Source organism: Idiotropiscis lumnitzeri, chromosome 19 (genome assembly GCF_059441095.1).
Source record: "Idiotropiscis lumnitzeri isolate Australia: NSW breed Sydney's pygmy pipehorse chromosome 19, RoL_Ilum_1.0, whole genome shotgun sequence".
Classification (NCBI taxonomy): domain Eukaryota; kingdom Metazoa; phylum Chordata; class Actinopteri; order Syngnathiformes; family Syngnathidae; genus Idiotropiscis; species Idiotropiscis lumnitzeri.
The window spans coordinates 9,781,062-9,807,422 of record NC_142409.1 but is presented as its reverse complement, the minus strand read 5'-3'; the positions used below and the strand labels follow the sequence as shown (position 1 = coordinate 9,807,422).

Sequence of the window (26,361 nt, the reverse complement as noted above, 5' to 3'; positions counted from 1 at the left end):
GAGGAGGAGCTCTTTTGTGTCGCTTGCTCTTGGAAACAGGGAGTTGGGCTTTTGCCGAATGCCAGACAGTCGGCGTTTGCAAAAAGTCAACATTTGTGAAAGGCCCTCTTTCTCACTCGTTGTTAGACTCGAGGGCCCCTGGAGGGATTAGACGGGAGGCTCTGTTTACCTGCTCCCAGGAATGCCGCCCCTCATGCGCGTACGCTTTTGTATCCACATGCAGGGACCCCGGGGTCACACTCTGTGGCTGAGACAGACCACCTCTCCTCCATCCACACACCCACTCACCCGAAAAAAAAAAAAGAAAAGTTTCCACCTCACAATTATCAACAAGTACACACAATGTGGGCGATCTAAGAGCAGGACGTGGAATTCCTGCTCATGTTGCAACACTTCTTCTAAGCCGTGGCCTGGTTTACCTTGCTTGAAGGTTTGACTTTAATCATTTTATGAATGCTTCTTGCATTACTAGAAGAGAGTACGTGAACCTGACGTATCCTAATGAAACTTAAAATCACATCTTCAAGCAAATGTATCACTTGTCAAATTCAGAGAGCAAAATCCAAATTATGACTACTTCTTCGATGAACACGAGGACTTTTTCTCATAGTTCTAAATGTAGGTCAGTGAGCACCTCTCCTTTGCTGAGAGTCCCGCCACCTTTTTTACAAAACATTGCCTTGTGTGCCTTCGGGGCCGGTCGCAATAAAAGGCTGCTCTAAAATGTGCAGTTTTATCATATTGTCCTCTGGAGTACAGCAAATCTATTGCACAGGTGTGCCTTAGACTACCCACAATAGTAAGGCATGAGGTCATCAGAATTGTGATGCGCCACACCTGTGAGGTGGAAGAGGCAAAGATGTGTTCACTGACACTCAACTAATGTATTAAAAAGGAAATAATTATTTACCTTCTCCTCAGTACAAAATGTATTTTTGCTTTAAAGTAGTTTAGCTTTTTTATCTTGTTATAAATGACAAAATCTGAACAATTTCTCCAAAACGTTCCAATGTTGCACTACCAGCATTTTCCACATGGTGTCGCGTTTGCCCAACTTTTAACCCGAAACTCCCTTCAGGGAGCACGACGTTAACGTTGCTAAAAGAATCCCACCAAAATCCACTTTGGCGCCTGAATATTGTCCCAAACTGGCGATTGGTGACGTTTGAGTACGTCACGGCGGTTTTAATAAGCCCGTAAAGCGTTCAAAGGCACCCAACAAACACGCTTTGTGTGTGCCGAGATGGAGGTTATTTGCAAAGGGCAAAGCTCGTCACATTTGACGAGAGCGCTCCACATTTCACAAGCACGCGAAAGGTTTCTCAAAGTGCAATATGTCCATTTTTGGAAACCACAAGTTTTTTTGTTTTTTTTTCCTTTCTCGCAGGCCCTTCTCGATTTTTTTTTAACAGTTTGGTTTTAACAAATTAAGCCACTCCCTTCCATTCAAACAGAGACATATAACAACTCTCAAGTTTGAACACATTTTCTTTATCATCATTTTCGTAATAAACATATAAATAATAAACTCTAGACATTTTTCTCGACACACCGCCCTGTTATGACAGTTAACTGGTATGCTCTGCCCATATGTGTATCTATATATATATATATATATATATATATATATATATATATATATATATATATATATATATATATATATATATATATATATATGACAAACTGTGCAGCTGCCGCATCTCTATAAAACTATTTCCCTATGATTATTAGAATAATTAAAAATATGGAGGAAAAAGGAAAAATACATTTTAGTACATTTACTTGAGTTACTTATTAATTTATTCAACGAAACAGTACAACTTGTAACTGTTACCGAATTGTCAGAATCTGCATTTAATGTTCTTCTTTCTCAGAGGAAAACGAATACAATCAAATAAAATAAAATAAAACAATGATAGCAACACAAAAAAGAATGCAGACATGAGGCAGAATATCTGTCCCTCTCTGACAACCCCAAAAAGTACGTTTTTTTCTTTTTTTTTTTTTTTTTTTTTACATTTCCAACACTTTTCCCAATGCTACTGTATTTAAATTAAAATATATTCTCATATCTTTACACTATTTCAAATTCGGTAGCGATCTGTCAAAATCTAATTTACAATTCTGTGTATAAAAATATAATTTATGGAACCCCGCCAAGTTTGTTCTTCCCCCAAAATATAACAGTCAGTTGCACACATATATTTATATTTATATATATATATATATATATATATATATATATGCACATTATGAACATTACAACCTGTCAAGAGTTAGCTTCGTCTTCTTTCTTTGCCATTATTGACTTTTTTTTGTCTTTGCGATGTTCGTTGGTCTTCCGTTGGACACATACAAAAATAGATTATGCACACTTTTCACCGCAGCCATCAGTTCGTGTGAGAATAAATTATTCAAACTTTTTCTCTCTCTTTTTTTAAGGCTCCATTCATTCTTTGAAAGGGGGACGCGTCGTCATCATCATATAGAAAAGTCACAGAAATAATAATAAATATCCCATCAACTCCAACTGCATGGGGCCTTTGTCGAGGTTTTTCTTCTCTTTTAATTATTATTATTTCATCTACCGAAGAGTCCTACATTTATTTGCATTTGTATTTATTTTCTGTGTGTGTGTGTGTGTGTGTTTGGGGGAGTCTGGTCCTCAAGTCTGCTTTCAGCTGGACACGCCGAGTGGATGCAAGGCGTGGGGGTCCAAGAGCCACGTTCCTAAGTGATAGAGCACCTTGGAGTACCAGTGCACGCCGTCCTCGTGCGTAGAGTTACCGGCCTGGGCGCCGGACAGCACCGATGACACCCAATGGGCGAGGCGCAGCGGCGCCAGGGCCCAGTGCGCCAGTTCGTGGCTGCTCACCACGGCGTAGCAGGACGCCAGCACCTGATCCACCACCAGCGTGCCCTGCGCGGTCACCGGCGCGTACGAGCCGACGTGTACCTCCGTGGAAATCCGCGCCACGGTCACCGGCCGGAGGTGCGCGCCGTCTGGCACCAACACCTCCTGGCCCGGCCGCACCTGGCTGGCGTAGACCGCCGAAGCTCCGCGGACGCCCCGAGTGGAGTTGGTGAACACGAAGAGGAGGTGGGCGGCGGTCAGCGTGATCCGGTGGTCCGCGTCGGTCTCCACCACGTGGTAGAGCCGGCGGGTGTTCGAGTCCCGGTCGATGAACGTGAGGAAGTCCGTGAAGAGGAGCTTGCCGTCGGCGTCCGCTGCTAGGACCTTGTCCCCGCTCTGGAGGTCCTTGACCGACTTGGAGGAGCCGTCCTGGAGTGTCACCGTGGAGGATGCCGGGAAGCAACCTCCGGATTTGGCCGCCACGGAGTTTTCTGTCAACGTGGACACAACAGCTTTACTATTAATATTCAGTGTTTGCTGCATTTACTCAACTGCAGATGGGGGAGGGATTTTTAGTAGAACAGAATTTAATACAAAACACAGAATTTGAAACAACTCATATAGGCTAGAATTGGCCAGAGTCCACATTTGCGTGCCTCTGAAGCTGCTGCTGTATTGGTTAGCAACAGAGAATGAGTATTCCCATTCGGCACTGGCCATTAGACTTTTACCATATTTATTGGATTTACTTAACTGCAAATGGAGGAGGCATTTTTGAAAGGTTACTGAGTTGTTAAGTGAAAGCAGAATTTGTGGGGATGAGGGCGACAAAGGGAACTAATTTCTGCTGTTTTGGTTAGCAACAGAATATACCATTGGGTATCTCTCCATTCACAATTGGTAGCTCAGATGGGCTTTTGTGGTTTAGGCTGAAATTTACCACGTACAGTAGACCTCTGCTGTACTCAGTTGTGCAAATATTGCAAACAAGAGAAAAAAGAACCTCTCACTTTCACCCAAAACTTGCAGGATCCTTGAGTTTTTAGTACTTTGCTGCAGACTCCGCCCTCAAAAGGTACCTGGCCCTCCTAAAAGTACTACGCAACCCTCGCAGGGCTTCCTTTTCAACTCCGCTCAATTAAACTTCAATTCACGTCTGTCCACCCGGTCAGAACACACAACCTTCCTCCAAAAGTTCCTGAATAAAGTAAAAAAAAAAAAAAGAGCATTCCGTGCACTCTTTGCCCCTCTTTGCCGGATGTTTATTGGCCCGTTACACACAGTCTGAGCCCCCCAAAAAAGCTTGGGCTCATCTATTCTTAATTAAAAAACCCAATAAAGAGCAGCCATTGTCATTCAAAAACAGCTTGTGGATGGCTATTGAACATTTTTTTTTGACGCCCCCCTCCTTCTCTCTGCCTTCTATATTTGCTCAGGTGCAGGGACCTCTATGTGACAATTCACACAAACGGGCGACTCACCACTGACTATTTACCCTGCGAGGCTCTCCACTTGTAGATTTGAATTTAAATGAGGGCCCCCGGACTCCTTAAATGCTCGCGCCCATGTCCCCTGCTCGCACGGCTGCTTTGTGATTCGTCTTGATGACAATAATTTTGGCCTTGGTGGGAGCTCTTCACATACCAGTCTCTAGGATCACATTTTCTGGAGGAGGAGGGGTGGGGTTGTGTTCAGAATTTGGGGGGGCTTTTAATCTTCTTTTAAGATTCCCGGGCATGAAATAAGGCGACAACCCACAAACCAGATTTGGCCCAAGCGATTGGACATTGTTGGCTGGCAAATCCTTCTGGTAAAGTCGCCTGACCCCCAAATGACACGTCGCGGCCCGGCCCACGCTGTGATCTCACCGAGTGTGTGCTGAATAATAAACAGGAGATTTATTAGGTTGGTTTAAGACGTATGATCAATGATCAATGACTGGAGAATTTCCTAATTGGCGGGGGAAAAAAACCTTAATAGTGGTCATTTTTGTATATTTATTGTATAGGACCACAACTACAGTACATACAACCACTTTGGATGGAGATTGATATACTGGAAAAAAAAAATATATATTTTTTTTCATGTTCGCCTTTTTTACTGATCAGAATCCGTCATTTCATTGTAATTTTTTAAATTATAATGATTTGTAATTATTTTTGCCCAGTAATAATTTTCCTTTATTACTCGGTCTTATATCCAGGGACTCCAAATTTTTTTTTTTTGTCTTTTGGGCGAATTTCATAGTAGTGGTTTATCAATATATGAGCCGTGGAATTTGCTTGAAACCAGAATGGCTAAAGTTCTGTTCAATTGCAGGCATGGGTTGTTGTGACTTTTTTTTTTTCTATGTCCTGTCATAATTGACTTGTCCACCAAATTTGGTGTTGTTAGATCAAATTTGTCTTTGAGGCTAATTTTTCCTAACTTTCCAGGGTGTGCTACTGAATCACTTCCGCTGGGGTCCTGACCTAAATTTGGCAGAACACCGGAACTCTCAAAACAGGTCAATTCTTGGCGAGATAAAAGTGTAAAAAAAATCATGATTAGCTTTCCAGCATGATAGTAAAAATGGTTTGTTTTGGTCCCCCCCAAATTTTTATCATCATCATCTTGCAGCGTACCTGCTTTGACCGAGCAGTGGATGTGGGCTTTGGATTCGTAGTAGACCCAGTCGAAGCCGGCCTCCACCGCCAGCCTGGACAGGGTGCCGTACTTGCTCTTGTCGCGGTCCGACGTGGTGATGTCCACCGCCCGGCCCTCGTAGTGGAGGGACTCCTCAAAGTGGTGGCCGTCTTCGTCCCAGCCCTCGGTGACCCGCAGCTTGACGCCGGGCCATTGGTTCATCACGGAGATGGCCAGCGAGTTCAGCTTGTCTTTGCACCGCTGCGGATGCGACAAACCATCGGTGAGTTGTCTTAAGCAACGCCGCTGACTAAACTGGCTGATAGACTGGCCGCATTCCTGTACAGTTTTTGGCCATACCAATACTTTAGAATCCATTCATGATCTCTAATGGTTGTATTGTGTTATTGATCTTTAATAACTGATTGTGGCATTTTGGTTTGGTACACAAAGGTTTGATGACCAATCCTATACCTTATTTCCCTGAAAAATTGTACCTTAATTCCTGACAGTTTGACACGCTACCTGCCTTTAGTCCACCTGACAAAAATCGGGAGCCATTAATGAAGGGACAGGATTGACAATCATGTAGCCCTAATGCTGACCATTTGGACCTGCACCTTAACATCTGGTACTTTTATACACGTGGGTTGAACTGTTGTACGACTGGAGTGAAGCACTTTGCCAGTTGAGGTACATGGATGTAAACGGTAGGTTGGAGGCCCATTTGGTGGTCCTGGGTGAGCTTTTATTCAGTTCAGTTCAGTGGAGTACTAAAATAGTGACTCGACTCTACGGTTCCCCTTTTTCTCTCCAATTTGCGGTGACTCCTTGAGAGGTACTACTTTCGCACTATCAATTCAAGATTAGGGTTGAGCTAAATACTACAATCTGTACAAAAAGTCCTTAAAAGAAGAATTGACCATCCATGTGACTCTTTCACGTTCAGTTTGTTGGTCCCCATACAAGACGCCCTGATTTCGTTTGGTCGCTTGTGAAGCGTCTCCTTGAGATTTTCCTTTCTTTCTCCGTCTGCATGGTTGAGGGCTGGTGTGATGATTCAAATGTGAGCTTGCATTTTTATTTCTCAGCGCCGAGCAGCGGCGTCAGAGGGCACATCTCGGATAAAGGGGAGGGGAAAAAAAGCCCACGATGAAATATTGATAAGAGCCCACATTCGCTTCACTGCTCTATAACATATGGGTGTTGCATGGGAAGGTGCGAGTTCCAACTACCCCCCACCCCTCCATTTTTATGATTATGTGCCACTGAATGCAGCACGGCTCATAAGGGCAGCAGGGGATCGTTTGGAATAAATTTGTAATTTGGCCAATAAATAAAAGCTCCCCGCGGGCCTCGGCGAGGATGCTTCACCTTCTCCAAGACAACTTTTCTACACACTCGAGCGATATGTCAAATAAAAACATCACAAAGAGGCTTTTCAGGGACCACTTTCATTCTTCTTGTCCAGCAAAGTCTTATGGGATCGGAGTGGGTGTTTGGGGGGGAAAGCGTGACGCGCCTCCTTAAGTCGCCTGCTGACTGACAGACTTGTGAAATGTCCACAAGGTCCCTTTTTCTCCGACAGTCCACGCACATATATCAGCGGCTGCAGCTTTATGAGCATATCACACTTGTAGAATGCGCTGTTTTAAACGCAGAAGGCAAAGGGGGAAAAGACACATTGTGAGTGAGCCGTAAAGGGCCCCTATTTATTAATTCATTAGGTCGTGTGCCGCAAATCAAGCACAATTCTGCTCAGCCACCGTAAAGCCCCCACTAGTCCCCCCCCCCCCCCCCCCCCACGGACTTTGTGCTTCGGGAAGGAGGGGGTTAAACTTGTCCAACAGCCAACCTCTTAATCTGTTTCACAAATGATTTGGTTTAGAGGAAACACTTCTCAGCTACCTGTCAGCGCAAACAGCCATTTTGACAACCCTTGGGGGGCGAGGGGGGGATGATTTCACGCTTAATTAGCTCCTGTCAATTAAGCTTCACTTCATAATAGAGTAAAAAGAAACTCCATCCGTATAACGACCAATCGGCCGTTCGCTTGGAGTTAATCAAGCCTGAAACGACCTAATGACTTCAATTAGTGCACTGCCGTTAGGAAGCTTCAGCTGACCGTTCGGTTGACGTCCGCGAACACAAAATGCATTTATTCGCCAATATAAAACCCGCTACATTCATGCGTAAAATCCCGTGCGTAAAAGTCCCACGGCGAGAGGCTTCACGCGTAAAGCCGCGCAACACCGGCACTGTAGCCTTAATAATCCCCATGTGACCGTGCTTATGCCGCGGACACACAAAGTAGCTCCTTTTTGGTCTTGACTGGAACCATTGAGGAGGAAAGACGCCAACTATTCCAGCGGTGTGTCATTAAAGAAAAAAAAAACGCTAAAACGCATAAAACCCACAGTGATATCATGCGTGATTTTAGTGGCCATGAATAAGCACCGAGTAGGTTCGTAGAATATTTCCAGTGTGGAGTTGCTCTGCAATCAATAGCAATTTTCATATGCTGTAGCGAGTTTCTGAGGCGTAAGTTGGAACATATCGACCACGAGATGCGTGCGTGGCTCTCGGTAAGGAGATGCGATGATGGGGGAGGATCGCGGGGGGGGTGAGATTCGAGCGAGCGACCGCACGCACGGTGAATATTTCATCTCGACTCCTTCAGCTCGTGTCTGGCCCTCATCAGGACCACCGGCATCCACATCAGGACCACCTCGAGCCAAATCAACATTGTGAATAATTCACCAGCAAAAAATGAGAAAAAAAACGTCCCCAATTTTTTTGTAAATTTTCTATCAATTCACGTCTGGAGATTGACCCGGACCCGAAGCCCCCCTCTCCCCTTTGAGCGACACAGAAAAGCCACCAAAAGACACGTTTTGTTTAAATCCTCTCAAAACTCAAGCCAATTTGGCTCCAAATTATGTCCACCTCACTTTTTTTTTTATTAAAGGGAGCAGCTGGTGGAGGATACAAATATAGATACGAGGAACAAGGCTTGCGCATGAATATTTTAAATCCACTGTCACCAAGCATGAAGGCCGAGCGTCCCTGACTATCCGCATGCGCGCTGCCGCGTTTATACTTTTTTCATATATAGAAAAAAATATGAGATATGATATAAATAAATAAAAAGTGCAGGGTCGGTTTCGGCTGCGTGGAGCCGTGGATAATGCGCAGAGTTCACCAGGGGGCTAAAAAGACTTCACTTTGGAGGTGCGCAATCGGGCTGACAAGGGATGGTGCGTTCACGGAGTGGGAAAAACCGCGTTTCGGTGGCGCCGGTGCGTGCGCGTGCACCTTACCTGAGTCATGAGCCGGTCGGCGCCGGTGTTCTCTTCATCCTTGAAGATGATGTCCGTGTTGTAGTTGGGCGTGAGCTCTTTAAAGCGCTCCGAGTTGCGCGTGATTTTGCCCTCGTAGCGGCCGCTCGCCCCCAGGGTCTTCTCGGCCACGTTGGGGATGAACTGCTTGTAGGCGAGAGGTGTCAGCTTCTTGGGATGCCTCCTGCGGCCGTAGCCCCGGCCCGGTCCGCATCCCATGCCGGGGGACACCGCCAAGGACGAGCAGACGGCGGCGACCAGGACTATTCTGGTCCACAGCAGCATGTTGATGAACAGGGAGGGGGGGAAAGGGAGGAGGAGGGAGAGGGGGGTGTGTGTCCTTCAGGAGGTGGCCGCCTCTCGGTGCGCCTTTGCCGGTTCTCTCTCGATGCCCTTGTCGCTCGCCCCCCCTCCGGTTCTCTTCTACGGCAGGTGCGGAAATGAACGTCTCAGGAAGGGGAAGAACATCCAAGGAGGCTTGTTTTGGCCTCTTCTTCTTCTTTTCTTCTTCTTATTCTTTCTCCTTTTAAAGGAGATGAAACGAAAGGAAATAATAATAATTAAAAAAAAAAAAAGAAACCCGCCGGATCTTCAAGTCGAGCTGCAGCCGCTTGTGTGAGGCGACCCGCTTTTTACTGCTTTGTATTATAGCAGCGATCTATAGCGGGGGAGGGACTTGATTGGCTCGCCCTCTCCATGTTAGTCCACACCAACCCACACACAAAAAGCAAAGATTCATTCCACCTGCATGTGGTGCGTCGCTGGGAGGGGCTCCACCATGGGAAAACATCAATTATATATTTAAAAAAAAATAAAAGCGCCTCTCGCCCAGCATTTTGCCACTGTACCCCCTTGAACTTGCCCCCGTGACAACTCATGCGTGCAAATGTCCCGAAAGTGGCATAACGTGACAACATCAAACCCGCGCGCGCCCCCGTTGCGTACGTACGCGCGTTAAAGCCATCCCTAAATCAGAGCAAACAAGAATCCACTTTCCATCCGCATTGATTAGTTTGCTCTCTGCTTATGCTGGATGTACTTGTGGTCTACTTTAGGAGTTGTCAAAACCTTTTACGCCACCTCAAAATAGACTTGGTGCAAAAATAATGTACTTGACAAAAGTTAAATACAACTGAACTGTACTTTAAAATTTTGAAAAGTCAAGCAGTATAGAGTAAAAAAAAAAACGCACTGGTCAAATTAAAATGTTTTAAACATTCCTTTACAGCAGCGGTTACCAAACTGAGGCATGGGGTCCGAAAATGGCTCGCCAGTCATATTTACTTGGGTCATACGATCATCGTCATACGTATGATAATAATAAGAAGAATGATAGCTTTTGTTCAATTACATGTTTCAAAAAAAGTTCTAAAGTACTGTAGAAGTGTGCATTTTTTCTCTTTCTCGTGTCGAGCTGAAAAAGTTGGCGTATCATGAACAATGCGAATATGAAGCATGAAAGTACTAAAACGTTCTAGTGTCATAGTGTAGTGTTATTGAAAAATAATTTTACCATTCAATTTGCAAAGTTCACCATCAGGCAGAATCATGTTGCATTAGCGCCATAGTGAAACCATGTGATATCTCCCAGCCAATAAGAAAACAAATGCAAAAAAAAATATGATTGCGCAATAGTTTTTGGGGAATGAAAAAGTAAAAAAAAAGAAAAAAAAATCTAATCAGTCTGCGTGTTAAGATTTTTATTAGATGGAACCATACAGTATGCGTCTACCAATCAGAATCCTCGACCACTCGTGTCTGGTGTACCTCATTGTTAGTTATTTTGTTCTTTCTGTTGCGCTCTTGTGGCCTGCACTGGTGAGTGCTTGTTTTGATTTCTTTCATATGTTGACTCTTGGATTCATTTGGACTTTGTTCATGAAATCTTAATCATTATGACGTACGTATTAGCAAGTGGAAGTGCATGTGTCATTTGGATGCCACTCATGGCCCTGCCAGTGGCGGCCGATGCCAGTCTTTCGCTGCACTTTCCATCTCATTAAAGCTCATCCTGGCTGACCTCCGTGTTGGCTCGCCGACCAACCTGCCACTCGCCCCACGTTGTCCGCCGCAGCCAAAAGATGCCGTGCGCGCTTGGCAAGCGCAGGCAGATTGTTCCCCTCGGCCCCTTAGAGATGCTGCGGTGACAATGCCCTGAGGGACGCCACAGACAATTTAGTAGGAGTTTGTGCCAATTCAGTGCAGGGTAAGAAGCAGAAAACAACAAAAATCTGTTATGACAAAAATTCGATTATGTGATGAGTCAATAGAATTTTTTTGTTCTGCCTTGCTGGAGGTCTGCGCTCTCAATATGAAAGATGAAAGATGCTGAATGCAAATTCATACACCAACCTACAAAATATTCCCCTGCTTTGTTAATTAATACTCCTTCCCACACTTTTTTTTTTTTTTTTGCTAATGGAGGTGAATCAGCTAATCCATTTTTGCGTCTTTCCTTTAAAGGCATATCTCTTGAAGAGGACATCCTATGGAAATTTTCTGCACTTCTAATTTACATACCCCTCCAAACAGATTCTTCACCCGTGACAAGCTCAGCTCAACTGGCTGAAGATCCAAAGCCACTTTCAAGCAACCACACTGTCAACCCCGCTCGTGCAATACCCCTGCTATCACGTCGAAGTCAAAAGGTAAGCAGAGCTGCATTGAGATTTGTTCGACGCCCCGATTAGCGTCGGCTAATGACGTTAGCTTGTGATAAGCGCCACGTGTGCTTGATTGCTGTGAGGTGACATCACCGAATTTTGAGGACTCATTTCTTTTCGTCCGAGTCGTGGGACGTTAAAGGTAGCGCTGTTGTCTCGAGTCGCCTCCACCTCCTCCTCCACCTCCTCCTGCTCCCAATTAGCACGTTAAAGCCTCCTCATGTCGGAATGTTTTGTAACATTGTTAGACGGATTAGGAGTGCGGGAATAATGGCGCACAAACATGTAAGTAGTATCAGGCTTTCTGGGTTGTTTGTCTTGGCGGCAAATAGGATTTCCTTTTCGCCACAAGCAGCAGCCGCATTGTGTTGTGAGAAGTAACTAAGTACAAATACTTTGTTACTGTACCTCAGGAGATTTTTCAGGTAGCTGTGGTGAAGTATTTATTTTTTGGATGACTTTTTAATTAAGCTCCTGATGTACTTTTCAGTTATTTGTTTCCACTTCAACGATGATTTTGTACTTTTGTCCCACCTGCTTGCCGCGTGTTGTTATAATAATAAGTCATCAGAAAATTAAAATCATCAGAAAGTGAGAAGAACATGTTCAAATATTGATTATATTTTTAAATGAAAAGAAAAACAAGAAAGCAAAATTTGAACGTTTCAGGATACCACACATTTTATTTATAATTTTTTGAGTAGATTTTTTTTTTTATTAATAAATGAAAATAAACCAGAAAATTTGAATGTCACAAGACATCGCAACACTTTTGTAATTAATAGTAAAAAAATATATATTTATTTATTTAAATTTTTTTTTTTTTGAAAAATCAAAAGTTTAAAAACATCACACATTTCCTTTTAGCACCTGCACTTAAACTATCGCGTTTGAGTACCTTCACCACTTACGAACACTCTTTTCCTCTGAACAGTTGTAGCCAAAAAGGACGTCGGCTTTGTGCGTCGCTCACAATGGGAATGTCACAATACAGTAAATGTTGGAATCACAGCTCTCCGGCGTGTGTAAAGGCTTTTTATTTGCTCTCCTCGGGCCGCTCCCAATACTTAAACATTAAACGCCAAGGCTAGACAGCCACAGCCACTTTGAACTGAGGTGAAAGAGGGCCAGGGGGTTGGGCTACAGTGCGTGTGCGCGTGCGTGTGCGCGTGCGTGTGCGCGTGCGTGTGCGCGTGCGTGTGCGTGTGTGACACCTGACTGACACCTGTTACATTTTCCACAAAAAAAAAAAAAATCTTTGACTTTACACTAACAGCATTTGGAGTAAATTCCCTTACGAATAAATGGTCAAAATACTTTAGGAATATCTTGAAGGAGATTCAAAGTGTTTTCTACAAACATTTGTCGAAGAGAATGTTCCACTAAAAGGCAAATGCGAGGCTAGGTTGACGAGATAGCTACGGTTATCTTTTTATCGGAGCTATCATGTGACTAATCATTCCTTAGAATCAGTATCAGATTACTTATGGATCCCTGCTAGAACTTGTTGTTTTTTAATTAATTTATTTTTAAAGAAGAACCTTTTAGAAGGCTACACTAGATGTCGAAGTGGCTCATCAGATAAAACTTTATGGATTCCCTGAAATCTGTATCAGAGAAGAGAATTTTAGAAAGATCTGGATTGGTGTTTTTACAGTATAGTGCTTGTTCTCTGATATTTTCCAGTTTCATGCCTCGCATATTATATTACAAACTAAGAACTAAACCGAATGGGGCTAGCTAACAACCACACACATGACAACATCCACCTGGTTTTATGTGTACATGTGCTCTAAAGACCCACGAAAAAAGTTCAAATGGATTGTGAAGGGGCCCCAAATCGCTTTATTGCAGAAGTTTTTATGAAGCGGCAAGACAATCAGTCACTGGGGACCACTTTTACGATTTGTTTAGCTGGCGTTTGATCGTCTTGTCGTTCAGGAGCTTCTGTGCTACAATCACATATTCATGATATTGTGAAGCATGCTCGTCCAGTAGAACAGAATTACTTTACAAATGCTAGGCTCGTTTTGAGCTAGCTACAGTTAGCTTAGCCGTTCGTTGGGGCTGTCTTGCAACGACTGAGACCGAAGAATCCATTTCAGAGTACTCTATGGATCCCTGAGAGAAATTTAAGAACCATATTATAGAGGATAAATGCAAGACTAGGTTTGTTTATTCATTTTAAAGAAGAAAATTGTTCGGTATAAATGCTACGCTAGTTTTGCAAGCTAGCTACATTAACCGTCTAATTGCTGCAGGAGATTAGTGGGGGAATGCTACATGAAGTAAATTGGTCTTGTTTTTTCAGATATAAAAAAAAAGAACATTTTAGAAGGCAAACGTTAGGATAGCTCACAAGCTAGCCACTGTTAGCTGTTTATCGGCACGACTATGAGGCTTAGCAAACAAAATGTTTAAGCGGCAATGATAGCAAACCAGGAGCAACTTTTGTAACCTTCCAGTTTGTACTGCTTGCTAACAAAACATTGATTTACGCGGCTTTCAATAGCAGCGCGTCGAGCTCCGCCATCAAAGGGACGTTGACTCTAAATTAGTTGTAACACGCCGTCTTGCGAGTGTTTTTCCTTCAGCGTTGTGCTCTGTAAAGCGGCACTAATCCCAAAGCAGCTTTCCTCCAAAACAACACACAACCTTTGAGAAGTTCGTACAATTCAAACAAGAAATTGCGGCTACGAGAGGCGCGCTAGACTGGGCGGGCATGTTCGGACAAGTCGCCATATTTGTTGGCGTCATCCACGGGAAGTCAGATTCAAGAAAATGGAAGGAAGACAGGGACCGCTTCATGAAAGCAATTCAATATACTAGAGGTCAGCATATGATAAGCAGTCAAATACATTGAAACGCAAAGTTATTAGTGTTGGAAAAAAAAAGTAATTAGTGTGAGTGTCACATTCAAAATGTTCATTATGTGATAGCTAATGAAATTCAACTTTTCAAATTTTTTTTTCATGTTAAACAAAAAAGCAAGTAGCGAGTGCTTGAATAAAAAATGTGCAATAAACGTTTATTTGGTAATTTTTAAAAATAAAAATAAATAAATAAAAAAAATAATAATAGATTTTGCATCTTTTTTTACATCATTGTCATCCACGAAAATTGAAAAGTCTACATCAAGGAAGAACATTTTTACATTAAAATGTAAAGAGTTGCGAAATGTAAAAAATGGAAAATGTACTCAAATACAGGCCCAAAGTATTTGTACTCAGTTACTTCACACACACTGGCAGCGAGCCAATAAAAAAGGTGCGCTTTTAGCAAATGTTGGTCTGATTCGGACCGTTCGAGTCCAGGTGAACGTAGCACCGCCCACCTCGTCTGCAGGTGGGAAACTCCTCACACCCTTTATCTTTCCTGCCTCCGAGCATAAAAAAGAAAGAAGAAGGGAAAAAGCTGGAAAGTTTTCCCGACTGGAGGGCGGAGCAGTTTATAAAAGGCAGACGACATCAGAAGCGAGAGGACCTTAGGCGGCCGCGTGCGTGCAGGTGTTTGACGTCGCTTTTAGTGGCGTAGATCTCGTGATGTCATCAAAACGTTACGTTTATTTCACAGGCGGCGCCATTTTGGTTGTTATTTTGCAGCGCTAATTGATGTTTATTTTGAAAAAATATTCTTATATTTATTATTTATAGAAAAAAAATACATCTTTGGTCTAGCGAGCGATTTTTTTTTCTGTTAAATGTCATTCCAAATTATTATTGTTGATTCTTTTATCTTTTCAGTGTGATTTTCTAGTTGTCTAAGAACTGCCTCGTTTTAGATTTTTTAATTTTTTTAGATTGGCTAAATCGGCATCGTGACTACAGCCTATAGCGCCGCCCTGCTGCCTTGGCATGCACCACCCATGTTAGCATGCACTTCCATTATCTTATTTTTCAGTTATTTCCAAAAATCTGCCCTTCTACACTTGAAACCTCCGTCATCTCACCCAACTACCGCCTTCCGAGCTGGACTTTTAGCAAAAAAATGTAACTTGGTGTGAGTGTTTGGTCGCATCCTCTCGCTTGCACAACTCCCCAAAAAGTGACGCTGGGGTGCCTAAAAGCTCACCCACTTGCTAGACTGGAGGCTGCGCACACAAAAACGTGTTGAATGTTCCGACTTTGGTGCTGTTTGAGAAAAGTTGCGGGGGGAAGAATGCGGCCCTCTCAGTGACAGTGAATTCGCACTCGCACTAATTGAGTCGTGTGTGCGTTTTGTGACGCACAGTCGCTATGTTGAATCATATCATCTTGACTTTTGGCTCGGATTGGACTTCCTGCTCGTGTTTTCGCTCTTATCTGCCCGTACTCTGACCCCACTGCAACTCTGCCTGTAAAAAGGCATTGAGGCCATCGTCACACTAAAAGCGATTGCTCATCATTGAAGTATTGTGTATGCAGTCGGCAATTTCTTATTCACGCTGTCATGTTTTTTATCGGGTTAAACCCTATCATTTTATTACAGCTGTCTAATTTATCAGTAAAATCGTGAACGGTTTTTTTTATTCCCATTATTCACTTCTCAACTGATTCAAACCATCTTAAGACATTTATAAAATTAAGAGATATTTTACACTTTAATTCCTCCTGATTGAAAGCATTCCGACTTATCACAACAACACATATCACATTCAAATCAATCAAAGAACTAAAAATTATTTCATGTATCAATTAAACTCTTTGTGCTGCTTATTTTTTTAATGCATTTTAGAATTTTTCAAATGATCATTTCTATCGCTCTTGATCGCTGCGCAAGTCGCACAAAGTGGATCTTAATTTGGATCCACGTGTTCTATTTTTACAAAAAAAATAACACATCAAAAAATAAAAATCAGTCTATGAGGCTTGTGGTGTCAAAGGGTGCACGGGGTTCATGAGGCTTTTTTTTTTTGCGTAAGCGGCGTGAATGCTAATAGCATGCGGCTCAGAGTAGTTCATTCAACTATGTTAAGCGCATTAGTGTGCGGCGGAAGTAGAGGCAATTACAACAATGATAATATTCGCATATTTCATATCGTTGCATGCCGTGCATTGTCTGAAGACGACCTGGAGTGGAGTGGGTATATAAAGTCTACACACCCCTGTTTGAATGCCAGGTTTTTGGGATAGCAAAGTGAAAACATAAATCATATGAGGTATAATCTGTACACCTCAATTGGGGAAAACAAAATCACACTCAGTTTCACTAGTGTGCACACCCTCTTACAACTGGGGATGTGCGTGTGTTCGAAATCTGTTCGAAGGCTTCTGCTGGAAAGCAAAAATGTCAGGAAGCGTCGACGAGAACAGCTGAACTTTATTTGAGTTGATTGGGTCATTTTTGATCGCAGCCACATCCGCAGTTACAAGAATGTGTGTAACCACATCGCCGTTGTTTATTTTTACTTTCTGAATCAATTTGTTTTATTGAGTTGTTAGTTATATATCACTTTGATGGTCTGAAAGGTTTTCAAATAATTTATCTTCGTCTCCTTTTTTTTTTTTTTTTACATTAACAAATACTTGGCATTTGAAAAGGGGTGTGTAGACTTTCATTTATACCCACTGTCGAGGCATGAGGTATACAAAAGATTGAGAATGAATCAAAAAACGGTCACAGTGCCTTCAAACGTTGCATAGAACTCATGAAGTATGTTGCAATCATCTACAGATGATTTGGGGGCCTATAGGGGGCACTGGGGGCCTAATCTAACCTTGTGCTGCTCTTCTGTGCTTTCCTTCACATCCCTGCTTTTAGTATCAAGAGTCAAAGTGAAGTAGATGTTTTCTTTCCTGCAATCAAAAAAAAAAAAAAAAAAAAAAAGTGAGGACTAGTGGAGGCTGAGAGGTCCGCCATCAGCAATGTCTAATCACGGCTTGATTGGCACCCTGCGTGGAAACGGCCTGTAAATCACTCGCATGTCAAGTGCTCTTCAGACGGCTCCATCAGCAGCATGCAGAATTGGAATCACGTCATTTGTTCTTTGCTGGGTTTTTTTTGTTTTTTTTTTTCCTTGCTGCAGTTTTCTCTCCTACTCGCTGCCCTGGTATTTGTCGTCTAGGTAGTGTCAGAACCAGAATGATATGACAGTGTCCTGCCTGCCTTGAATAGTTTTGCCGGGAAGGCACGGGTGTGGAAACGTGTGCATTATCATTTAAATATTTTAGTTCCTATTTTTATGTTTGGGTGTGTTTATATTTACAGTATGTGACTATACAACTACGCCATTAATGACTTAATATTTTTCCATTTGTATTAACTAAATACACTTCCAGAATCATTTTTTTTTTTTTGCTATCACAATTTTTTCCAGAATTGACTTTGCTCGGGCTTCTGATTGGCTACAAGACCTTTTAGCTCCATGACGTTTACAGCGCCACCTGTTGCTTTTGCAGTGTAATGGCAGAGGTATTCACGCTCTATGCTTGAATAGTAGAACTTCGTTAAAATAAGACCGTGGTAAAAGTAGAAGTACTGCTCTTGTCAATCAACCAATACAAAAATCAAAATCTATTTTTAGAAATTCAGTTTATTTATTTATTTTTTTAGGTGTCATCATCTGCAACATGCCCATCTTGGCAAATTAATCAGAATGCACAGAGGTCTTTTTACAAATGTCAGAGATGGTAGTAAGAAGTTGTCAGAACAAAATCTCATCAAATTTGTTCTTCACTCCTCGATATGCGCTCTTGTACATTTTGAGTCGTTTCACTGGAACGCTACCGATGACAAGGCGAACCTGCTTTGCTCCTCCTGAGCTGCAGCAGTGGTTACCAATGGAAACTAACATTGAGCCTCACCCATTTTGTGTGATTCATTGCATCGGAGGAAAGAGATGAACAAAGCACGGGGTTGCTTATATGTACGAGTGTGTGCATGCGTGTGTGTGTGTGTGCAACTAATGTAGCATGCCGGCACTGAGTGTGACAAAGACGAACGAGCCAACGAAAGAGGAGGGGACGCTTCAACAGCGACAGACCCTCCGACACCAATTAGCAGATTGATTACGCGCCCGAGAGACGAGCGGACGCGTGTCACTCGGCACCACACAAGGCGAGCGACAGGAAGGAGGCCCGGCTTTTTTTTTTTCCGTGTACCTGGAATGTTAAAGCCGGGGAACAAGAGGCTGCTCCAGGCGAGCCATACAGAGGCACTGATCCGTGCGGCGGGTGTAGAGCTCCACGCCGACAGCCTGAACATGACGAATGCCGGAGAACATCCATTGGCCTGTGCATTGCTTCCAAATTCGATGCCATTCTACTCCCGCATGCACCGACGGAAATGTTTGGCAATTTAGCAATCAAATTTGGTAGCAACTACATACGAATAGTAAGCCTTTGAAGGACCTTAGTCAAAATGGCTAAAAAAAACCTTCTACAAATAATCTAGCAGACTTCATGTGTCTTTACAACCAAACTAAAGATATCCCGTGTCTTTTGGGGTATGGGATCCCAAGACTTTTATGTGGGTCTTATCAGATAGACATGCCTACCAAAATACATGTTGCTAAATGAAAGCCGACGACTCTTCAGGACTTCTAGAGTTTTATGGTGAGCCATCAAACTTTGCCACCATGCGGCACCGTCAAGAGATATAGAAAAACTCAAATGTTTGCCTATTTAGCATCTCCCCACTTTCAAGTTTCCGTGATTTCAGTTTGGTAGAAATTAGGACAAAATCTGTAGTTGTAGGATGTCGTTACACTTGCAATAAAATTGTCCCGCGAGCTGAGTCGTCGCCAGTGGAGCCATGATTCGATTTGGGAACCATTAGGTGGCACTTCCATCCGTCCCTTACAATATACGCCGTGGTGCCTCGCTAAGAGGATGAGACGATGACATCACCTCCAGTTCGGAAGACCTCCTTCGTCTATGAATGAAAATGGGAGAGCCAGGGAAACGGTCGTGGGCGGGCTGGAAAACTAAAGAAAGCAATTTGTGAGATTAAAACATTTGTGGCGCATGATTTAGAATATCGTGTGACGTCCCCCCTCTCTACTCCCCCCCCCACACACTCACTACGACTTTCTTTTTATCGTCTGCAGACAAGGTCAAAGCTTATTAAAAAGTCACCATTAACATTTCCACCAGGCCACATCCTCCTCCTGGCTGGCAATTATTTGCTAAGTCATGACGGAACGCTGAGCAATGTTTCTGATGAGTCATGGCGTTTGTCGCACTTGCACCTTTCCACAAACTGAATAACACTAAGATTAAATGGAATTAGTCAGCCAGGTCGAGGTGGACAGTGGATATGGTGATGGGCGGGGTCGTTATAAAGTCATATATGTTTTAAAAAAAGTTGGAATAGTGTGAGAAAAAATTTTAACTTATTTTGGGATTTTGGGCGGAATGACAGATATTGTGAAGAAAAATGTGTGTGCGTATATATATATATATATATATATATATATATATATATATATATATATATATATATAGTGGTATATGAATTGGTTTATTTTTTGTATTATGTATTTTTCTAAATAAGTAAGAAGCACATTATAAAAAGGTAATTTCTAACTACATAACTAATTGACTTACTGTCATTTATGGGTTCTTGTTCGTTGTCCAATCAGATTTCAGCTTCTGTGTTGCCTCGTGAACGTAATTTTGTGCCATCGCGAGGATTAAACGTGAAGTCATTATTTCTGTCCTCTGATTGGTTGATTAGAATGGCTCAAAACAATGCGATTCATAACTACACGCAGCAGGTCAATGTAGAAGACAAATGTAGGACATTGTTAGGCTAAATGTTCACTTTCAAGAAGGACTTTTAGAAAAAAAAGGCCCATGGTGAGCATAGCTCGACCAACACTATAACTAGCTGACAGTTACAACTGTGACAACTTTTATTTTCACTCTCACATTAGCAACGCCAAGCTAGCTCTGACCACCGACCAAGCAAGCAAAACTCGGAGTTTAGCTTTAGCTTTAGCTAAAGAATGATGCTTCTCTGGATACTTAGCATCTCTGGTGAGTACAATGTATTTCATTTTAAGTTTTATGTTTTTCAAATGTTATCAGATATATACTGGTTGTGAAGTGCTTTACTGTAGTGGCAAGTTTTGGAATTGATATCATGGAAGGTAAAACTTTTCTTTCTTGTTTAATGCTAACTTTGCAGCCAACCAACCAAAACAAACAGCTGGCTACAAAGACATTTATGTTTTTATTATAAACCCCCCCCCCCCCCCCAAAAAAAAAAATCAGCCAAAAGTGAGCATTCTTATGTTCCACCATATGTGACGCGCCAGCGGTGTACCTAATGATTTGTCCGGCGCGTAAACTAGCACACGCACACTCGCAAAGCGAGAGGCGCGTTTATCAAATGAGCGGTTCTTATCATTATTATTATTATTGTGGATGGCTGCTTTCCTGAGAAGAAAGTAAGTCAAGTTTAATTGCAAGGCGAGGAGCGGCTGCCTGCGTGATTGTTGGGGGATTGCCGCCTCTTTAATGAAGGTAAACGTGAAACTTGGCGTCCATGTTGGCCCGCTCACATGTGGTTTTCTCTCGCCGATGTCATGGCGACAAAAAAGCGTATTAATTATGAGTGTGTGGTGTCAACGTTGCAGCTCGTCCGCGTGTGGAAGCGCTCTCCGCGTTCCCCTTGTTGCGTCTGTTGCGCTTGCAAGCGCAGGACGGGACATGTCGACTGTCTGTGGGGATGCCTGCAGGAAAACAAAATTATTTTGGGCTAGCCTTAAAATCTAGCAACCAACCACACACGCATCCAACCAAACTACCGACCTAAATATTAATTTATCGAACTATAAACCAACCAATCTACCAACGGAGACCTACCTTACCCTGCCTCCCAACTCACCTGCCAACCCACCAACCTCAACAGTAATTTTTTTATAGTACCGTTTACTTTAAAAAGACCCAGTACAATTTGAGATTAAAATAATCAGCCTAAAATTCTTGGAGTAAATTTTTAGCTAAATTTTATGCTGACTATTTTACCCTCAAATTTTACTGGGACCCGATATAGTCTTTTTAGAACAAAATGTGCTCAGCCGATCCCTTTATCAAGCTCCCACCCTGAATACGAACTAGACAAGCATTTTTTTCTTGTCTACCTACCTAGCGATTAATCTATCAACTACTAGTCTACCTAACCGCCCTATGAACCATTCTACCTACCAGCCCAAGCTTTAAAAAGACGTATCATTGAATTGATTTGTTGCAAAAACAACCAAGTGTGTTTACTGCAGTTTCCTTCCATGTTAATTTGTGTCTTGTGGATCTTGTGATCGTCTCTGCTTGTTTTTGAGTTTAAATTGTAATCTGTAATCTTTTGATGTACTCTTCCACAAGGGAGTGGCCCGATTACAGGAGACCTCATGCACACCGTCACCCACATTTTTTTTTTTTTGTGGTCAGCTAAGTAGAGTCAGACATGAAGGGCCGCTGTAAAATTTTCACACAGATGATCATTTTGGAAATGCCTGCCATTTGAACACAGGATGTGTTTTGCAGAGCGGCGTCATTAGCTTGTGCGCAGTCATTTAATTCAAAACTCATTCGATGAGTGACGGGCTAACAAAACTAGCATCAATGTCATGCAACTTATAAATTGTACTTATTTTTGAACACAAATAGCAGACTCACACTCAAACAGAGCATACATCAATATTCACAGGAATATATTCTTTATCCTCCGCAGAAAAAATGGCTAATATCGATGCAGTTTACTTGTGACTATCTTCTGTATTTCCTCATCTTGTATTTCTGTTTGTGAAACACTGCCCCCTAGTGGCCAAGGTACACATAGCAGACATATTTTTTTGGAGTGGGGGGGTGTTGTCTTCATTTTAGTTTTTTTTTACCTATTATCATTGGCCTTGCTAATTTTCATAAATATTTGGGTCATCATTACGTGAATGACGTTTGAATATTTTTACCTGTCCTATAAATGACCCAAATGACTCAAAGATCCTATAGGGGCCCCCGGACCATCCTTTGGAAAGCCCCCCTCCCCACCATCATGTGACTCTCTTTGCTGGTTCACTCATTTCTGCCTCGCTCGCTTCCTCGCTCGCAATGATGTAATGCTCATCCCGAGACAAAAACAGTTTTGATATTACATCATCGCCTCTAAACCTGAGTGCACATGCGCAGCGCAAACACATACTCGCGCACACACGCACACTCACTCACACACACATTTGGGATAATTAAGCATCTCAGCCTCCATTGTCGACATTCAGCAGCCTTTCACAACTTGTGAATGTACCGCTAATTTGGCTTTTTTAAAAAAAATTTTTTTTATCCTTTTCCTCTACGCGCCGAATGAGCATCTCAGGATAGTCTCCCGTTCCGTTTATTCATTTATTTATTTTTGCATCAGGCTGCAGGAAAGAAGCAATTACAGAGCGTCTTCGTCTCCATCCTCCGTATCATACATCTGGCTTCCTGTGGAACACCTTCAATAATGAATGTTGTGCTTTTACCTTGGCAGTGGGGTGAGAAATCACGGGAGGTTGCCAATGTTGTCGTCGGGGCCCGTTGTTGTCACCAGGAAAGCCTGTGTTTTTATAACACCCGACGTGTCCTTGCACGCTCCAAAAAAAAAAAAAAAAGGCCCACTTATGACACACGTCGATCATCTTTGATAATTACATATTTGGCAGCATGTAATTACATGATAAAATGCACTCCTACAACCGACACGGCAAGATCAATATCGACTTGTTTTATTGGATTATATCTGTCGATGTATTACATGGATAGTGTTTGATTGACTGAGCATTTATGGTTCCACGAGGAAACAAAGCCATAGGTTGTTTGAGCTGTGTGTTTGTTGTGATTAAGATGCATTTGTACTTGGCAAATATTTACACGCAGGTATAATGCCAATTTGTGGCTTCTGAGCTTTTACAATTACATTATTTGAAAATATTTCTTTTTCCATCTCGAACTTCTTATCAATTAATGTATATGTATATAGCTCGCTGAGTGAGTGTTTGTATGGACTAGGAATGAATTGCGTGTTACCTCCGTATTGCTGTGGTACTTTTTGCAAGCAGTGAGAGTCACCTTGGCCTGTAATATTAGTAGTCACCAGCAATTAGGGATTCCCTCAATGACAGGCTTGTGTGTTTTATGGGCCTAAAGTGCTGATATTAATGGCAGGTAATGCTCGTTCTCATCCCTCAGTGTAAATAGCGTTTGCGGTCATGGGCCATGCTTTAAAACGGAGAAGAAAAGAAGCAGGCAATGGAATACAAAGAGTCAATCGAAAAATATTTTTCCTGTTTCACATCATCCATATTGAATCCTTATTTATAATTAGCTGAGTTGGTATTTGAAGTATTGAACGTGTACTGTACACTATTACAAAAGCAGCCCACTTCCAAATACAGTACACACACCTCTGTAGAGAATTTTACGTATCCTCAGGGTTCAACCCTGAGACCCTTGTAATTTCACTCCTTATTGTTCCAAAAATTGTAATCGTCCAATATTATTCAGTATTTTTTTTCCTTTTTGAATTATGAATTAGGGCTGCATGATATTGGAAAAACATGCAACATGAAATATGGATGGTTACAACAATATTGATATTTCTGCGATATTAAAAATGTAGAAATTATATTTTTACATAATGAAGTTTTTTTTTTTTCAGGCAAAGGAAGCGAGCTTTGTTCTTTGTGTTCTTAGCTAGCCCTAATATGAATACAATCTAATATATAAATACAATAATTTTATTTACTGTTTTCTCATTGTTGTATACCTGTACATCGATATCCATGCGATCAAATCAGAAAGGTCTTTGGTCACAAATATCGGTTGCTGGACCGCTGTACTCGCAAATGATGCATTCATGGTCGCAGGAAACCCGAACGTTCATCCTGCTCAAGCCTCTCTCGTTAAATACTTTTGTCCCATTCAGATCTCTACCCTCCTCCTCCTCATTTTCCCTCTCTCGTGTGGATGCAAACCTATCGCTGATATCTTTCAATCAAGGGCACCGCAGTGCTTGCAATCACAGCGTCATTGTTATCTTCATGTTGTGGAAAGCTCCTTTGACAGAGCACCGTGATGAATCACCTGCGCCGAGGCTTGTGGGAAAACGAGGCCTTCTGATCCCATCGGCCTTCCTCTCCTCCTCCTCCTCTTCTTCTTCTTCCTCGGTGGAAAAAACAACAACATTCAATTCATTTGCGCTGCTCTTTCATGTCGTCCTGCACACACACTTGTTTTAAAAAGTCCTTTTTCGCTATTGTGGCAAAGCAAATACGAGGCGGGTTTAGCTCATAAAAGGCAAACGCTTTTACTTGCTTAAGGTGCTGACGGCCCGGGCGCACTCTGTTGTGTTGGCGGCTTAGAAAAACAAAAAAATGTGCGCAAGGAAGAAAAAAAAAAAAAAAGACGCGGCCGCCAAATTAAGTGGCGCAGGATTCCGATTCTTTTCCCAGCCGGTGGAAAAACCAATCCCAAAACACCTCCACCCTCCTCCTCGCCCCTTTTTGTCCCAGAACTCTTTCAAGTCGCTTGATTTCTCCCGTCGTCTTACTTTGGGATCCCTTATATCAACTCGAAAGAGGCAAATATAAACTTGCAGGCGTGTTAGCGTGTGAGCACACGACCGCCTCCGAGGTGTTTTGTTCCCAAGCCGCGACACTCCCTCCACGCTGGCGAGGAAGGCGAGGTTCGAGGCCGTCAATCCCGGTCACGCTGTCTGGAAAAAAAAGATGCCATTTTTTTGCATTGACAAATTCACGGGTTCATGTTTGTCTTGGAAACAGACAATGTCATCTTATGCTCACCTTGCATACCACCACCCTCACTCTCTCTTTTCTTCCCCCACTCAGTTTTATACAAGCTCAGAGAGGTGAGGCCTGGCAAGTCTATATATCTGACGTGCTCCAGAACCAACAGGAGACATTTGAGGGCGGACTGGCTGACTTCAAAGTAAGTTGCATTGTTGTTTGTAAGAAGTCAATAACCTAGAAAATAGCAGCGTAACATTACAATTTTCAATGAACAATCAAATAGCAGCTTACCATTATTTCATTGAGAATACAATCAGACAAACACCAAATGATTTTTGCCAGAATCAACCAACCATGCAGATGGCCGCATTGCTTGATGGAAATTGACCACATTGTGTTTCCAATCATTCAATTAGCCAAAATTTTCCAAAAAAAATCGCCCAGAGGGTGTTTATGGACACGGGACACTTTTGTACCCGCCAGCTGTGCAGCCATCACTCAGCCTAGTGCTCTAAATGCAGACATAACAAGCAGCCTAACACGCACACGCACCCCCACGCACGCACACACAGATTAACCCAAAGCAAAGAGTGACAACTTCAATGTCAAAGCACATACGTTTATTGTTGACCGCCCCCTGCAACAAAACACACGGCTGTTTTTTAGGTCGCAAGCTAAAACCAACCACAGTGATTTCTGTAAAGCGGACAGTCACGGGCCGCAGCGTGAGGTACACCTGCACAATCTGATCACATCCTAATTCACTGATAACCTCTGTATTAATACTTTATTTTAATTAATACTTTTAAAACATGCCATTGACTGGTTGTTAACACTTATTAATAAGTAGTGATGTATAAGTCACAAAAATAATATAATAATAATAAATAATAATATTAATAACTGATTTTTGGATCATTGATAAAAATGGCTATTGACTCATTGCAAACTCTTTATGAGTGCTGAATATACAGAAATTATTAGATAAAGACTTGCCAAATAATGAACCTAAGTCATTTGTGGTTGTTTTTCATTCATTCCTTCATCATGCCATACAAACGTGTCAACATATTTTTTAACAGTTCATCAAAAGGGGACACCAGTTGCCTCATAATGAGTTGAAATCTTTTGTGGAAATTAATCATGACATAACATTTTAATTATCAATTTATT

At 42.3% G+C, this 26,361-nt stretch overlaps 1 protein-coding gene across 1 annotated transcript; it reads right to left on the bottom strand.

The window, feature by feature from the left end:
* Window positions 1-1,508: 1,508 nt before the first annotated feature.
* Window positions 1,509-9,577, bottom strand: shha (sonic hedgehog signaling molecule a). Its single transcript, XM_088282623.1, has 3 exons — window positions 8,803-9,577; window positions 5,482-5,743; window positions 1,509-3,348 (listed from the first exon to the last, which is right to left on the bottom strand). Exons 1-3 carry the CDS (start codon window positions 9,103-9,105, stop codon window positions 2,681-2,683), a joined length of 1,233 nt encoding a protein of 410 aa, XP_088138749.1. The 5' UTR covers window positions 9,106-9,577; the 3' UTR covers window positions 1,509-2,680.
* Between the last annotated feature and the right edge of the window lie 16,784 nt (window positions 9,578-26,361).

Bases quoted from the DNA above. Each gene is read 5' to 3' on its own strand.
- shha (XM_088282623.1), bottom strand. From the start codon at position 9,105: ATGCTGCTGTGGACCAGAATAGTCCTGGTCGCCGCCGTCTGCTCGTCC. The intron at 5,744-8,802 runs GTAAGGTGCACG...TCGCATCCGCAG, and splicing joins CCGACCGGCTCATGACTCAG to CGGTGCAAAGACAAGCTGAA. The intron at 3,349-5,481 runs GTACGCTGCAAG...CCACGTTGACAG, and splicing joins CCACTGCTCGGTCAAAGCAG to AAAACTCCGTGGCGGCCAAA.